Source organism: Suillus subaureus (genome assembly GCF_016647635.1).
Source record: "Suillus subaureus strain MN1 chromosome Unknown BJ212scaffold_223, whole genome shotgun sequence".
Lineage (NCBI taxonomy): Eukaryota > Fungi > Basidiomycota > Agaricomycetes > Boletales > Suillaceae > Suillus > Suillus subaureus.
This window is the reverse complement of record NW_024538779.1, coordinates 1-16,352: the sequence shown is the minus strand read 5'-3', so window position 1 is coordinate 16,352 and position 16,352 is coordinate 1. Positions and strand designations below refer to the sequence as shown.

At 46.0% G+C, this 16,352-nt stretch overlaps 5 protein-coding genes across 5 annotated transcripts; 2 read left to right on the top strand and 3 right to left on the bottom strand.

Moving 5' to 3' along the window:
- Nucleotides 1-3,802: 3,802 nt before the first annotated feature.
- Nucleotides 3,803-4,195, bottom strand: BJ212DRAFT_1489053 (uncharacterized protein; the record flags this gene model as incomplete). Its single annotated transcript, XM_041341396.1, has 1 exon — nucleotides 3,803-4,195. The coding sequence occupies one exon, from the start codon at nucleotides 4,193-4,195 to the stop codon at nucleotides 3,803-3,805; it is 393 nt and encodes a 130-aa protein (XP_041185452.1).
- Nucleotides 4,196-9,203: 5,008 nt separating this feature from the next.
- Nucleotides 9,204-10,058, top strand: BJ212DRAFT_391151 (uncharacterized protein). Its single transcript, XM_041343085.1, has 2 exons — nucleotides 9,204-9,363; nucleotides 9,419-10,058. Exon 2 carries the CDS (start codon nucleotides 9,446-9,448, stop codon nucleotides 9,875-9,877), a length of 432 nt encoding a protein of 143 aa, XP_041185451.1. The 5' UTR covers nucleotides 9,204-9,363; nucleotides 9,419-9,445; the 3' UTR covers nucleotides 9,878-10,058.
- A 2,127-nt stretch (nucleotides 10,059-12,185) lies between these two features.
- On the bottom strand, nucleotides 12,186-13,454 carry BJ212DRAFT_1406353 (uncharacterized protein). Its single transcript, XM_041337422.1, has 2 exons — nucleotides 13,217-13,454; nucleotides 12,186-13,170 (listed from the first exon to the last, which is right to left on the bottom strand). The coding sequence occupies exon 2, from the start codon at nucleotides 12,981-12,983 to the stop codon at nucleotides 12,555-12,557; it is 429 nt and encodes a 142-aa protein (XP_041185450.1). The 5' UTR covers nucleotides 12,984-13,170; nucleotides 13,217-13,454; the 3' UTR covers nucleotides 12,186-12,554.
- Nucleotides 13,455-13,920: 466 nt separating this feature from the next.
- BJ212DRAFT_391130 (uncharacterized protein) lies at nucleotides 13,921-14,851 on the top strand. The gene is made up of 4 exons (XM_041343084.1): nucleotides 13,921-13,938; nucleotides 13,983-14,295; nucleotides 14,402-14,508; nucleotides 14,565-14,851. The coding sequence occupies exons 2-4, from the start codon at nucleotides 14,160-14,162 to the stop codon at nucleotides 14,688-14,690; spliced, it is 369 nt and encodes a 122-aa protein (XP_041185449.1). The 5' UTR covers nucleotides 13,921-13,938; nucleotides 13,983-14,159; the 3' UTR covers nucleotides 14,691-14,851.
- Nucleotides 14,852-15,609: 758 nt separating this feature from the next.
- BJ212DRAFT_1406343 (uncharacterized protein) lies at nucleotides 15,610-16,352 on the bottom strand. Its single transcript, XM_041337421.1, has one exon. It carries the CDS (start codon nucleotides 16,234-16,236, stop codon nucleotides 15,805-15,807), a length of 432 nt encoding a protein of 143 aa, XP_041185448.1. The 5' UTR covers nucleotides 16,237-16,352; the 3' UTR covers nucleotides 15,610-15,804.

Below are 16,352 nucleotides of genomic sequence, written 5' to 3'. Positions count from 1 at the left end.
AGCATTTAACAAAACCTGAACCTGTGCTCTTCCACCAACCTTTGAGGGATTTTTCACCCCCCCGGCAAGGGCCACTTAGTTAGCTCAATACCATGACGTTCTACTATAGCGCGCTCGTAGTTTGTATAATTCATTTTGACTTTGCCTGACATGTTCTTCTCCATTAAGATAAATTCTTCGATGAATTATGTTAGTGACAGCACAAGGGGATGCCATGAAGCACATACCAAGGTTATCTTGGATAAGCTCATGGCATTCACTAATAAGTTTGTTGAGCAGCTGTTGATGGTTAAGTGTTACATGTTCATCTTTGAGACAATCAGTAGGCTACAAGATGAGGACAAAGATAACATACCAAACTTGCTAATCACAAATGCTTCCAGCTTCAGTCCAAGATGCTGTGGCTCAATGCCTAGGACATCCCAAACAAATTTTTGAGATTTCTCTGTAAAAAAAATCTTTGGTTCTGCAAGATCTTCAATTCCACCGCATACTGCCACATAAAACCCCTCCAGACCAGTGCGTGCATGGAGCGCCATCCACTGAGGATAAATTTCAGTTGTATTAGTGGTGGTGTCTCAGATGGTAAATAAATAAATGAAGAGGTGCCAAAGATGGCGGAGACAAATGAGTAGACAGAGGGCAAACAAATAGACAAGAGATGCCACAAGGGCAAATGAATAAACAAGAGATGCTGCAGAGGGCACAAGAGGAGTGACAGGGGAAAACAAATAAATGAGAGATGCCACAGAGGGCACAAGAGAAGTGACAGGGACAAATGAATAGATGAGAGATGCCACAGAGGGCGCAAGATACTTTGACATACCTCACAATCCATGAATGTGAATGCTGCATTCACATCATGTTTGACGGCCTTTGGGTTTGAATGTGCAGTACGGTTCTTTTCTTGGTGATCCTTGAGAACACAGACATTGTAAGCTTGCTTTTCAGCAAAGGTTAGCTTGCAATAATCTTGGAGTAATGTGGCCTTGTTTTCTGCGATGAAGGCTGTAAGTTTTGTGCGATCACCTCTGCCTAAGCCTAATGAAAGATTTGTGAGCACCAGTGTTACTTTGCAAATTAAATTATTACACTGACCTTCATTTTCATCCTTGAGTTGGGCTTTGACAAATGCGTTCCAGGAGTTAACACCTCTGGTCTTCTGCAGCATGCAACTGCAAAGAAACAGTTGGTTTCTGGTCCACTTCACTGATCTACAAGACAATTAATATATATCAGCAATAAGATATTTATGATGCAGACTCGCTGGCCATGTTTTTGTGCTATGTCAGCAGCCTCTGCTTCGTACAACTCCTTGGCAGTGTCAATATCATCAGTGAGTGCTTCATGATGGGCATGCTGTTGAGCCTTTTGGGTCGCCATCAGTTGTGCACGCACTCGATGAATTTTAGGGGTCGGACAAGGAACCATTGAAGTCAAGGAGTGAATGGCAGCAAAGTTTTATACATCTCAAGTTCAGGGACAAGGACAAATACATGAAGTGAACTGAGATATTGTGAACAAAGCAATATGAGTGGTCCATCATATGCGAGAATGGAGCAAAGCGAAACAACTAAGTCCAGACTAAATTGAAGGTTAGTCAGGTTGAAACAGAGTCCAAATGGGCGGAACTCACTAAGTTTATGGTCATGACTTGCACTAGCCATAATTTGAAGCATGTTGTGATGGCATTCTTCTGGGATATCAAGCTTCACAAGTATGGCCTTCCAACTGTTTACTTGGTATCCCTCAACCTGCTGGATGCAGTGCCAGATCTCGTCCTTAGTACTGTGGTGAAGGGAAAGGCCAAGAAGTGCACTGTTGATTTCACCACAGATACGGTCATAACCTGCATCGCGAGTTGACTGAATGGGACCTGGATCAGATGTCATGAGGTAAATGTGGTTAGTGACTGAAACTCCGTCCTTGTTGCTGCACAACATGGTTTTCATTTGCACTGCATTTCCCGCCTCATTGCCGACCAGCTGTTTTTTTTTTCCCTGTCAGAATCCATTAGTTGTCAGGACATTTCTCAGGGTCAGAACACCCACATTGTGACGTTTGTGTGATTCCTTCACATCAGAAGAAGTTGGTTGAGCTGTTAGTTTCTTTATAGCAGGGGACGTGCGCTTCGCTAATATGAAAGGTTGTGATGGGGGGCTCAGACCACCTGAAAGAATGTGATCTTCTGTCATATGAGCAGCATGTTCTACAGCAGCACTGGTATTAGGTAGTGGCTGGGCTGCTAAGACGAAAGCATGTGATGGTATTGTGAGGGGACTCACGCTGCCTGGTAGTATATGGACATGATAACCAGCATTGTTTGGCTGTGTGACATGCTTAGGGCACCGCTTTGTGACTCCACTTGCTTCAGCGAGATCATGGCCCTTGGACACAGGAAGTGCAGGTGGTCGAGGGAATGACATAGAAGTGAAATCTGGGCTGCCAAATGTAGGGAAAGTCGAGTCACTCGAATGGTTGGTGTTAGACCACAAAGTTGGGAAGTCAAATGACTCGGATGTGAAAGACGTGATACTGTCGTCAGGAGTCTGATGAGCATGGTGACCATTGGGTGAGTCTGAGGGATTTGGATATAAGAAACCGTCTGGTTGGACATGTTCAGAAGACGTGCTAGAATTTTGGTCCAATGCTGCTATTCCTGCCGCACAACTGTTAAAACAAACTTATCAAAGCCACAAGTGAATCATATGTACTTTCAACCATGCTTTTAGGTAGTTTGACCTCATTCCAGCAGAACCAGCACTGATGGACGAGTGGTGCAAGCCAATTCAGCAAAATATCATGCATAATTGTCGCTGTGGCCACCTCAGCCTCAGTCTCGAGGGGACAAGAAGATGCAACAGTGGTAATGATCTGAGGGGATGTGCAAAAGTGTCCTGGTTTCTTTAAGAACTCGAATGCTACTGATAGTTTTATTTCAAAGTGATCTTTCTTGAAAAACAGATTCAACAGTAGCTCAAATCATTTAAATGATAAACTTACAATTTCCCCTTGCAAATCAAGATACTCTAGACAATTAGGGACAGGATCCAGCTCAACAGGGAACAAGCAAGGTGACATAGACAACATTGAGTAAAACAACAGTGAAGTGAGCACAGTCAAGAAGTAAGGTTGTTGAGTCTGTTTGTTCAGTATGAGGCATTTGATAATGGCAGCAGGAATTAAATTAGTCATAATGAACAGTATCGAGTAGGATTTGCAAACACTGAGAGCTCAATTGAATGTGCTATTTTAAAGGGTCAGTGCAGAGCTCAACTTCCTAAGCTTTAGTTTTCAATGACATATTTTGCAATGCCAACATGGATGGTCGAGATATTGTGTTGTGCCCACTGATCAAATGGGGCTCAATTAAATGTGCTACTAGTAAAAGGGTCACAAGCAAATATACAAGAGATGCCACAGAGGGCACAAGAGAAGTGACAGGGGAAAACGAATAGACGAGAGATGCCACATAGGGCAAACCAATAGACAATATATGAGAGATGCCACAGAGGGCAAATGAATAGACGAGAGATGCCACAGAGGGCAAACAAATAAATGAGAGATGCCGCAGAGGGCACAAGAGGAGTGACAGGGGAAAACGAATAAACAAGAGATGCCACAGAGGGCACAAGAGGAGTGACAGGGGAAAACGAGTAGATGAGAGATGCCACAGAGGGCGCAAGAGAAGTGACAGGGGAAAACGAATAGACAAGAGATGCCACAGAGGGCACAAGAGGAGTGACAGGGGAAAACAAATAGATGAGAGATGCCACAGGACATAGAATTGACAGTATGAAAGTTACAAAGAATGCGACACTAAATCTTCAAGTCTCATGGCCTCCTTGTTCATAGCATCATCTTCAGGACCATTCATGCTACCCTTGTCATCTCTGTCTCCATTGGATGCAGTCACTGTCTGGTCTGTAGGAAGACGATCACCTGTGTATCTGTCGAGTGTGTAAATTTGTTGGAGTTGCTTGTGATGGTTGTTGTTGACATGGTGGTGCTTGGCATACAATGTCTTCAACTCGGCTATGAGTGGAGAATCTGGGTCATCAGCGAGGAGTGAATCAATAGCTTCCAATGTGGTCCTGTCCTCGTGCTCAACCCAACAATGTAAGCATTTGATCTCGACATTGAGCCGTACAATCTCTTCATGTGATTGCACCAATTTGAAATACCTTGTGGCCATCTCACAATTAGCAGACACAGTCCATGGTTTTGTGAGGATATCGTGGCGTGAGTGTTTCAGAGCCGAAAATTCACTGAGATATGTAACCGACAATTTTGGTATAGTCAAGCATGGGATGTGGTGGATTTTGTAAGGGTGTGAGTCTATTGTACTTCTCCAAAGCCATTCGGATGGCAGCCAAATGTCATGTGATGGCCTTTGAGATATACTTTCACATCTTGTAGCCTATGGTAGTCCATGAGTACATCACTTATCTGAATGTCAAATAAGCGCCTACCAGTGCCGGCAAGATTAGCCTTTGATAACTCAAAAAGATGCCAAACAACTAAGCCCTCCAATTCCTCAACCAAATGAATGAATTGATGTTCCTGAGAATATCTGACTGCTTGCATGTATTTTGGGTCATGCGGTAGCCACCACTCCGTAATGCTGTGACGATGCTCAAAATCTTCGACAACATTCAATTGCAGCTCATATTTGCATAGTGCAGATGCATGCTCAGATTCGAATGCTCTGGAATTGTTGCGAGCGGTGGCATTGAGGCCAGATGTGCGAGTGAAATTTGCAGGAGTGTACATCAGAAAGGGCACGGAAGTAAGACAGCCATATGTTTCTCTAAGACATGCAATGAGAACTAGTACACAAGTAAACAGGGCGCAAATACAAACTCCACATATTGAAGCTTCTCAAGCTGTTCGATGTAAGCCACTGCAATTACATCCGAAGTAGGTTCCATAGCAACATTGCTGAGATACTCAAACTCCTCATTTCGCCAGTTTATGAAGTCCGCATCCATAAGATCATGGAGCTGCTTGAATTCCTTGAGGACGGGTGTGTTGGTCTCGATGATCTGAAGAGCTTGAACATAGTTGTTGTAAAGAAATGCGCCTGAAATAGTTAGAAAAAAATTGCTGTTGGGCGCTCAAAAAGACATACTGAGGTCTGAGTACTGGTCCATGTCCCATTGATCGAAGTGGAGGTCAAGGAACTGCATCCAATGGAAGTATGATGCATGTTGGATCAAAATTGCAGCACTGTTTGAACTAGCGAAGATGCATTCGCAAGTCTCAAGGTCTTCAAGTCCTAGACCATTGAGATACAAAGGGTGATTCTGAAGCTGACAGCAGCAGTCATGAGAAAAGCTGTGGAAGGCATTTACAACAACCTGTAGATTTAGTCCAGCTGCCTTGACTCCGATAGAGCTTGTTGCAATTGTTTTACGAGATGAGCATGCAATATTGTGTCCAATAGCCTGATCCATGCCGCAGACATCAAGCAGTCTATTGACTGTGGCCAGACCGTATTTCACACTGTTGGTGGATGATTAGCATAGTACAAATGAGAGTTAAAATACATACAGTTCACCGCTGCGTTTCATTTCAGTTACACTTTCGATGAGCCCATGATGACATGCTAGAAGAAAAATCCCTGTCTGGTCAAACACAGTAATTTTATCATTGTCCACAGCCTTGGCTGCAGTCCAGTTCTCTGTGCAAGTGCTCGATATCATTGATTCTACCGTGGAGGATTCACTAGTTTGACGCTGAACGTCATCCTTGAATTGGTCTACCTTGGCCTCGGAAATAAAATACCAGCTCTGAAATAGGTGTGGATCAGCTGATCCTGACCTGTCCAATCGCTTGGCTGAGAAATTGCCGTCCATTGTGTGGAGACATGCTGGTGACAAGAATGACTCATTAGGTTGCTGTAAAATTGATTTAATTATATCTACATATTTGAGAATGGAGCGTTACCTTGAATGTACAGGAAGGACAAGAACCATTGATCTGCCAGGTATTGGGATCTCTGCCCAAGATCCGGTCAATGTGACTCTAAATTTCCTGCAAGATTTGTAGATAGATATTGAATGCATCAGAAAATTGATCACGAAACTGTCGAAAATATGTAATCTGTATAGTAAGTGAGTATGACATCATACATAACATGCTACAACACTTACATCATGAAGTGCGCACAAAACCTTCGTGATCGCTTGGATACTAAACGAGGATTGACATCATCGTATTTGGTGATATAGTTCGAGGCATTCAATGCAAATAGCGATAGTCGGCTGTGGTGGGGAGCACCCCAAAAGTCCCATGCGAAGGAGGGCTGCATTCGCTGGTTCATTAGGACGCTGCTGGATGGTGATGGCACGTGCAAAACCTTTGAATGTGATTGAGTGTAAGTAAGGGCCATGTATTGAAGGAATGAAACCTTACTGGAAATTCCAACAACATCAACATGAAACATGTTAGATGCAATGGTATTGTCTTCGTCAGTTGGCACTTCATGTCTCCATGCCAAGTAGCCATCAACAAGGGTGGGCATCTGCTCCTTCCAAGCGGCATTGGCATGCTGGCGACGTTTTGTTCGGGTCCACACATCAATGCGCCCACATATAGGAGGTTCCCTAGAGATAAATGTTAGATACATATGTAGAGGGGGGAAAATGCTTACTGTTCTTGAGAGCATGTCTTGAAAAATTCAGACAAAAGCGGACCACCCACAGGCTTGTCCTCAGCGAACTCATTTCTGCTATCATCAACAATCTCACCTCCAAAGTCCATGGTCTCAAAGGAATCTTGCCCAGCCTCCAACTCAGCTTCAGTGAGCAGCTCCTGCATGTGTCTAGAATCATCTGATGAAAGTGAGCAAGAGACCATCATGAGAATAAGTGTCATACCTCGAATCTGGCACTGTTCTCGCTCCCTGTGAAGCCGTGACTCTCGTATTTGAGAGAGTGATGGTCTGGAAGTATGAAGATCCATGGAACTACTGAGAAGAGTCATGGTAACCCTCGACGATGTTTACATCCATCTTCTCGGGGGAACCATGATGGTGGTAGTGTAGAACCTGAGCAAGGGACATGTCGCATGAAGAGTAAAAGCAAGCACCAGCAAAGACCGATCAACACAAGGTTGGAGCAATCAAAAGGAGCAGCATGAGAATGTCATCACGTCCATTGAGAGAGCAAATGATGGTCCATAGGATCCTGAAAACCAAAAGATCAGCTAGAGTTGGGAGAGGAATGAGTGGGATAGCAAGCACGTCATCAAGGACGATGTGGAGATGGAAAGAGAGGGGTGTGGGAACCATCAGAAGGCATAGCAGCAGTGTTGTAAGGGAGATATCCAGGGAGATGACAAATCAATAGCCCTGATATGTTATTTATATTATATATGTTATTTACCCGCCCTCTTAATATTCCTGAAGTCACTGCTGATTGTTGCAGCTATCGCTGAAGTACTGCAGCGTAGGTTTGCCCCCCTCGTTAGTAACAAATATGTTATACTATGTACGTTACTAACAAGTGTGGGAATAGGTGTCACTCAGGTGGTCACCACACCAAACAGAGAGAAAATGTGCACCATCTTAGTGCGGTTCTCCAGCAATGATGGCAGGAGCTTAGTTAGTACTGTGCACAACACATTTTCTTATAGAACACAACATTCAATAAAAATTTCATCCAAGACCATACTCTGCTGCGAACATTGTGGTGGATAGTAGCCTATTAGGTTACATCATGATCGGGAAATCGTGTTTATGCTCGAACAGGCGGAATTCCCATGTACGCAGAGTCACATTGTCTTCCAGGCCATATCGCTGAAGTGGCCATTGGTGGTGCTGTGGCACAGATAGGGTTCAACTAATTTAGACACGATCATTGAATTGGAATGGCAGACACTGCAAAGATGGCACAACCCAGTCCTGGGCTGATGGTCACTCTGTGATGTTTAACGTGTCTTTTAGGGTTGTTTGGGGATGCATGATGATCACATTCTGTCTCAGATCTGGATCTGTTTGTGTACAACTCAGTACTAACTTATGGGGCTCGCCAATGCAGGTATCTTCTTTATCACAGTGCCTTGGAAATCGGATTGAGATCTGGAGATTGGAAATTCCAAAGATATTTATCCTCGTTCCCCTCTGTTACTTGGCCTGCACGACCATGCTGCAACTGAGGATATAATTCTGGTACCCAGATTCGCGGAGGCCCAATTATTTCAAGCTTCAAGATTTGGATAGATTCCAGCTAGTTTTCTTATCTCATCCAACACGCAGTCTCCGTGAATACATTGCCAAAGCCGCTGTCTTTGAGTGGCTGGAGTATACAGACAAGTGTTGTTTAGAGAGGCAGTCCTACCATTTTGAACACAAATATTGGTGGAGAGCTTCTTTGATTTGAACTCGCGGAAAATCTCAACATAAGTGAATGAAACATTTCAGGACACTGAGTGGGGAGCGGATGCCATATCATATGTGTCTTTCAGAATAAAACCACCAAGTCACGGTTGTTGACCCAATGCCATCTGGGATGCATCATTCTCTGCACAGACATCAGGAGGAGCACAACTGCGGAAGTTTCCAAGAGGATTCTCTCTTGCTGCTCCGTCAGCGCTGACAAATATTGTGGGTGTACTGAATTATCGCGTACCACGGATGTTCTTGTGCATGGTGGTCTCTCGGCAAGCTGGTCAGCTGCTCGTGTTTCACTCTCCACGATAGTCACAGCCCACAAACCTTGCTTATCAGTTTACTTCATTCTGCGCGCTCAAAAAAACAAACTAGTGAAATAAGCAAACTATTATTGAGTAGGGTTGATACTAAACGAGGGAATAGAGAGCTTCTTTGTTTTGAACTCGAGGACTTGGATGTTCTCAACAGAAGCGGATGAGATAAATATTTCAGGGCAGTGGGAGGATCAAACACACAGAGGGCAGCGAGAAGATCGGACACCTACAGTACGTTAATATTGTCGTAGTATGTCCCTGACTGTTTCTGGCAGGATCCTTGAGCTCCATGAGTACTGTGGGAATAGCCTTAAGTTGTCTTTATCTTACAATGTAACAGAAGCGGATAAGATATTCCCTCAAAGGGTGGATCAGATGAGCCAATCAGATCAGTTCGACTCAGTTATGATTAGTGTTCAGAGAGAGTTCTAGACTCTGGATTTGCCGCAAGGCTCAAGCCTTATATGGTGTTTTCAATTACCTCTAGTAGTTGACGCTAGGATGCTAGCGCTAATCCTAAAGCTTAAAGTCCGACTACAACCTGATCAATAGTGTCTGCACGTGTTCATTGGCGGGGAGAATGCCAAGTAGGTGACTTTTAAATACCCTTCAATTTGAAGGATATCGTTTCATAACATTCAAAACACCCCTCTGGTGCGTCACAGTCTGGCATCTGTCTCCAAAAGAATAGTGCTGACCTATAGTATAGTATCTCCTCCCATTCTTCAGACATTCTATGCCCCTCGATACCTTGAACGTGGACCCAGAAGCCTTCTTTCGAGTGGAACGAAGCGGCCAACCACTCGTTGTATATGAGTGTAAATTAGAGGGAGTCCCCTGCGGAATGTTCGTGGAGGGAACTACCAGCGCAGTGTCCGCGCACCTACGAGGACATGGCATCACTGGACCGGACAGTGCCAGCACAAATTGTCTGTGGGCTGGTTGCTCCAAGGCACTCAAGAGGGGAGGGATGACAAGACACATCCTTACTCACCTCGGTGTCAAGGTGCGCTGCTCCGTGTGCGGAGTAGTCAAATGCCGCCTTGACATCCTTCGTGCGCATATCAGATCGTCAGAGTTGTGCCGTTTGGCATGTGTTGATACCGTCCATGGACCCGAGGGTCGTTTTCTTGTCCCTACAGGTTGGACCACTACCCATCAGGTCTAATGATTTATGTTAAAGTTTTCTGACGGGCACTGTTTTGTACTAGGAAGCACTTTGTTGTATAATTATAGCGAGACGTATTGTAGTGTATTATACGTACGACATGGAAGTCCATGAACTTAAATCTGGATATGAAATTATCCCATGAAACTGTGACTGTTTCATATTACCTCGACGCCACTGGCAGTGCCATCGGCAAACTCCATCAGCTTCTAACATCGAGAACTTCCAAGTCCGCAACTTCGAAACTCTCTGTTCCCTCGCCTAGCCAAGCCGTATGGCATCTGCTCCCCACCCGCCGGTGTCCTGAAATGTTTTATTCACATCAAGATTTTCCACAAGCTCAAATCAAAGAATCTCTCGGATCCACCATCATACCATGACCTCATGGTTCAACAAGAAGTTCCATCATATGTTCGGATGACAAGTTGCTGACGGCCACCCAGCAATCTCAAATTTGCGATATTCTCCCAGCCTGCCAGGCTGCACAGATTTGGCCTGGACTGTCCAGGCCAAACCCTGTGCAGGCTGTAGCTCTGATATTCACATAGTTTTTTATAGCTGTTTGCAAAAGTATTGGCTTCGGCGATATTTCCAAAAAAAAACGTGTGCGCCACACCAAAAAATACAGCAATGTCTTTTGATTTGTTTCTCGACAACAACAAGAGATATCGCCAAGCTGTAAGAGACGAAGTTGGTCAGGGAACCAAGGCGAAGGTGCGCGCAACAAAAACGGGGCGATTTGACGAAGTCCAAACCAAGTTGTCAGATGACCCCCTCCCAGCCCTCTTGTGAATTGTTGTGAGCGAAGGGCCGAAGCTACTACTTCATGAAGGTCAATTAAGCATTTATTATGCGTTTCCCCAGCTGCGCAGTTCATTTTTGGTCGCACTATAATTGGATCAATGACTTAGCCTTACTTGCTTAGCTTATCAAGCAACATCATCCTCCCAACGCCAATAACACTCTTCAAACACGCCAGCATGCGAAAGTTTTCTGAAGATCTTTGCGAGGCCATTGTCCGAATGTTTCCACTGCTTGAGATCTCGGAAATCACAGCACACACTGGTGCCAGCAAGCACACAATCCAGCGAATCATTCGTTGTTACAAGAAAACTGGTCAAGCTTACACTGATCGCAACAATCGACGAGTCGGCCAGCCACGAACAGTACAGATCGATGATGTCAATGTAAGTTAGTGCCCTCGTATACAAATTATCAGACTTGTTTATGGCGGCTTAGTACCTTCATGAATGTGTCACTCGCCATTGTGATACATATCTAAACGAGCTACAGACAGGTGTGCAGCACACATCAAACATCAATCCTTCTCTTTCGACGATCTGGAGAACTCTTCACAGGACCGGATATACACATAAAAAAGTAAGCTCGTCTCCGGTTTTGATATTTCAGCTGTAATTATATCATACAAAGGCAACAAAAGCTGCTGCTGAGAATTGCTGTTCAATCTCAGGCTCGCCAAGTGCCAAGTCATCGAGGTTGGTGAAAAAGTTGTCGTTCTCCTCATTAACTGTTCCACTATCTGCCATCCCTGCAAGTATAGCTGCAGCTTCATTCTTGGCAGTTTCGAGCTCAATGGCATGTCTGTTCGAGTCAGATGACACTGGACTTTTGGGAGGAAGCACATGGACCCGCTTTGGGACTGCCCGTGGAGTTGGTTTTGGCTTTATGGCAGGTGCTGGTATGTCTTCGGCCACACCTGCTGTAGATTTTATCTGTTGTTGGGTAGTCCTTGCTGATTTGTTGACAGGTGGACGTCCTCGCTGTTTCGTTGACTTTGCAGCAGCAGATGCTTTCTGACGTGCATTCACCATTATGACAGAGACTCGGAGGATGGGTCACGTTATCGTGTGTTACGAGGGGAGTTCAAGTTGTGGGTACAGCAGTAGTACTGTAGTAGTTGAAACTTCAAAGCCTAATTCTTACAAAGCTCCGACTCGCCGAGTCCCAGCTTGATTGACTATGAGTCTATGACACATTTGAAAAGCATTGAAATAGCTTGATACATAATATTAGCACCTCCTACATGCTTTACTGAGTACTTGGAAACTCGCCGGTAGCTCACAGATACTGCCCTTCGCTCACAACAATTCACAAGAGGGCTGGGAGGGGGTCATCTGACAACTTGGTTTGGACTTCGTCAAATCGCCCCGTTTTTGTTGCGTGCACCTTCGCCTTGGTTCCCTGACCAACTTTGTCTCTTGCAGCTTGGCGATATCTCTTGTTGTTGTCGAGAAACAAATCAAAAATTATTGCTGTATTTTTTGGTGTGGCGCACACATTTTTTTTTTTTTGGAAATATCGCCGAAGCCAATACTTTTGCAAACAGCAATAATGACCAGACCAGACAACAACGAATAAGGGAGCAACTTAGTAACTATCAATCCTGTGAGGTGCAAGTACATAATCATATCGAGTCAGATCTGTCGCGACATGGTGGATTAGCGTTTATTCTTGTCTTATTTGACAGCGATAACCGGGGGCAAAATCACCCAGGTCACCCGGCTATTCCGGAAACAACCGTCCCTCTATGTTCCAGCCCACCTCCAGGGACGAAAGCTTGAGGTGTATTCTCGAACAGGACGACTTTGCCTAGCGTCTCCCCGTCACCACCACTAGCCACGGTTTTCATTTTCCCTTTTTCGACATATCCGGAAAGTCAACAAGACCGACAGCAGGCCGCACACCTTCCCCCACCTCCATCGCCAGCGCTGCGCCCAACGAATCCCATACATCCGCACCCTCCCAATCCTCGTCGGACTGACTCGGACATGACGTTCACCCACGCGTAGTTCACCAGCCGAGGCTTCATCTTTCTGTCCTTCTTGCCCCTGGCAAGCTTGCCGGTTGCCCGAGAGAACTCGGCGTCATTGTGGACTTTTGAGGTGCCTTTATGGTTTCTGATCCGGAGCGCTCGCACGCCCGCACGGAAATGATCGCTTGCCATAGATACTACACGGTCGGGTGCGTCGCCTACCAGTGTGGTAAACTGGCCTTCGATGCTGGCCCGTGCAGCATCATGAACCGGAAGACTGAGTAATCCCGGCCTCCCAAATCTCACAACCTCCGATTGTATTGATGACTGCATCGAAATGAACGTGCGTGCGCGCCCAGGAGGTGCAAAGTGAGATTTGCCCTTCCCCCACTTTGTATTATCCTTTGAGAGTCAGCCCAAGCCAAAGAACAGCCCACGAGACTTCCCCTCCTGGCATTCAACATCACCAGATGCGATTCCACGAGCAGTCTCCACGCTGGCCACCATCCTCTGTGCGAGTCTAGCTCATGTCAGATCGATGTCATCTCCAAACCCAAGTCCCGCACCTAAACTTTCTGCGGCTGTTGCCCTTCTACCTGATTTCCAGGGGCGCCAAGAACCAACACCGGATTTCGATCCAGAGGTGGCTGGCGAAGTAGCCGCACGAGGAAGAACAAGGCTAGTGAATCCATGCGTACCACTTGATGAGAGCGCGTCTGCCTCGCGTGAGGATGATGCGTGTGCGACAAGGGCGTCCAGGGCATTTAATGGCACCGATGTGTAAGGAGATTTCGTGGTTGAGGAACTTGCGTGAGAAGAGCTGCTCATTGAGCGAGACGCGACGCTGACAGCTGATGCAGACGTACCAGATACACCAGTTTGTGAGGTTATGCCAGTTGCACAAGAGTGTAAGCGCATCGATGACGACCGTGATGGTGAAAAAAGCGAAGGAGAAGATGAACTATGACACCTGGTAAACCTTGGCACTGGCTGCGATGAAGTCGAAGATAGCTCCTGTTGGGATTATTAGACCCTAAAGATGCAGCAGACGATGCAGCGGAGTGAGGGGGTGTCGAATGTGGAGAGTGAGCTCGAGGCTGGAGTGGAAAGGCCAACAGGGGATGACGAAGATGGAGGTGTACTGGGAAGGGTGTAGAACACCTCTTCAGAGTTGTGCTGAGATGGATCTATAGATTGACCTGCAGAAGCGTGAAATTTCCAAACTGCTTCTTGTCGTGGCGCCTGTGCCTTCTTGCTATGGACGTCAGTGGCGATAGAGACGCTAGAAGTGTGTCCTCCAGAGTCCAGCACTCACTTCTAAGATGATAATAGACTCCAGGACTGATCGGTTTGTCTGCACATGTTGCTGCAGAACATTTGAGACAAACAACGCCAAATCAACTTCAACTGCTGTGGTGCGTCACATTTGCGGCAACTTTTTCTAACTTTTTGCCTTTCTCTTAGGATCAATACGGGAACCAACTGCGCCCCCAGTTCACCCCTACTTAGATGCATACAATGCACCAACACGCGCTACTGCTACATCAGAAACCAGAGACTGGGATACCGCCCCACCATGCGGTCGTTCTCGTTCGAGAAGTCCTGAAGCCCACAGTATCGCTTAATGTAGTCCTCAAAAGCTCAGGTCTGTACCTCCTAAAAAGTCAACGCATGCTCCAATTGTACGTTCCACATGTTCTCATATTTTGCAAAGCGCTTATGGGGCAAAGAAGGCGTCCAATCTCCCCAAGTTTGGGGGGCCTTTAGATTAAGTATTAGGACACAAGGGCAGGATTTGGACGAGGAGTTCTCTTGCTTTGGAAGAGTTGAAAAAGTCACAATCGTTTACGACCAGAGGGTACGGTGATTTCCTGTGCATCTCGTTACCCTAACCCATGAAAACGTCTTTTTCAGTCCGACCGTTCTTGTGGTTTTGGCTTTATCGGAATGTCCAGTACTGAAGAAGCTACTCGCTACATTCAGGAACTCAATGGAATCTTATACCCTCCCTCCATATTACCGTCATTCCGATCGCGATAAGGATAGGGACCCCTACTACGATCACGACAGCCGTGATTGGCGTGATCACCCCAACCCTCGTCGTTACTCACCTGATTACAGGAGGCGCGGGAGCTACTCCAGGAGTCCTCCTAGGGGTAGTAGCTCTCGTAAGGATTACGATGGTCCTTCAGGGACCGGTGCGGCAAACTCTTCCAACCAGGCTGAAAACGGTAGTCGTTGGTGATGGTTCAGCTGTCATCTTGAAGATGTGCCGGTCGTGATCCTTTGTTTCAGTTATCGATGGGCGAAAGCATGGACAAGAGGTCTCGTTCGTACAAGCACTAGCGATTGAAGAGGTTCATGGCGGTCGTCCGACAGCAAGCCTCAAGTTGGCAATGTTCTTGTTACCTCCCTATCTTGAAGAAAGCAAGACATGGTTTCCGTGTTCGCTATTTTAGACATTCGAAATTCATCATCCTCGATTGTTTGCCTGTTTCCATTCCACATTTCATATCGCTCTGCTATTTTGTTCTACACTATCAACTTTCGCTTCCATGAAGAGTGGCAAGTCTCAAATTGTGATTGCAAGAAAGCTCAGGCACAACAATCTTGCGCATAGCGATTCAGCATATGCGGCCACTGGAATGTTGGCAGGCTTGTGGAAGCTTCACTAACCAGGCTGAGCGAAACTTACGTCTACTCATCTTGAACGACTCGTTCTGACATTAACGATTGCTCAATCAGGAGGCTTGGCATGTATTGCGTTATCAATCAAGAAGCAATTGCCGGGTACATTTTGCGCAGGCGTTTGATGAAACGCAGCGCTTTGTGGTCGAGAATCTCACGAACTTGTCGTAGCGAAAAGTTTTGTCACTACGCCGGATTCGAGTTATTATCGACTATCAGAATGCACCGCTTCCGTTGGTCAATCACCTGGGCACGTGGCGTTGACGTCAATGGTCAAGAACAGAAATAGTATTAACGTAGAGTACAATCGTACACATTTCACCGTCACGGCTGCGAAAGCTATTTTTCAACTGTGATGGATATCTATTTGTACGTATAATACACCATCATACATCTCGCTATAATTGTACAACAAAGTGCTTACTAGTACAAAACAGTGTCCGTCAGAAAACTTTAACATACATCATTAGACCTGATGGGCAGCGGTCCAACCTGTAGGGACAAGAAAACGACCCTCGGGTCTATGGACAGTATCAACACATGCCAAACGGCACGACTCTGACGATCTGATATGTGCACGCAGGAGGTCAAGGCGGCATTTAACTACTCCGCACATGGAGCAGCGCACCTTGACACCGAGGTGAGTAAGGATGTGTCTTGTCATTCCTCCCCTCTTGAGTGTCTTGGAGCAACCAGCCCACGGACAATTTGTGCTGGCGCCGTCCGGGCCGGTGATGCCATGTCCTCGCAGGTGTGCGGACACTGTGGTGGTCGTTCCCTCCACGAACATTCCGCAGGGGCCCCCCTCTAGTTTACACTCATATACGACGAGTGGTTGACCGCTTCTTTCCACTCGAAAGAAGACCTCTGGATCCACGTTTAAGGTATCAAGAGGCATGAATATGTACGACAGTGGATCGTTGCAAGGTGAAGCTGATAGACGAGGTTGTCAGAAGGATATGTTGCAATACAGGTCAGCGACAGTCCAGTTCTTATATGGATACCCAACGCACC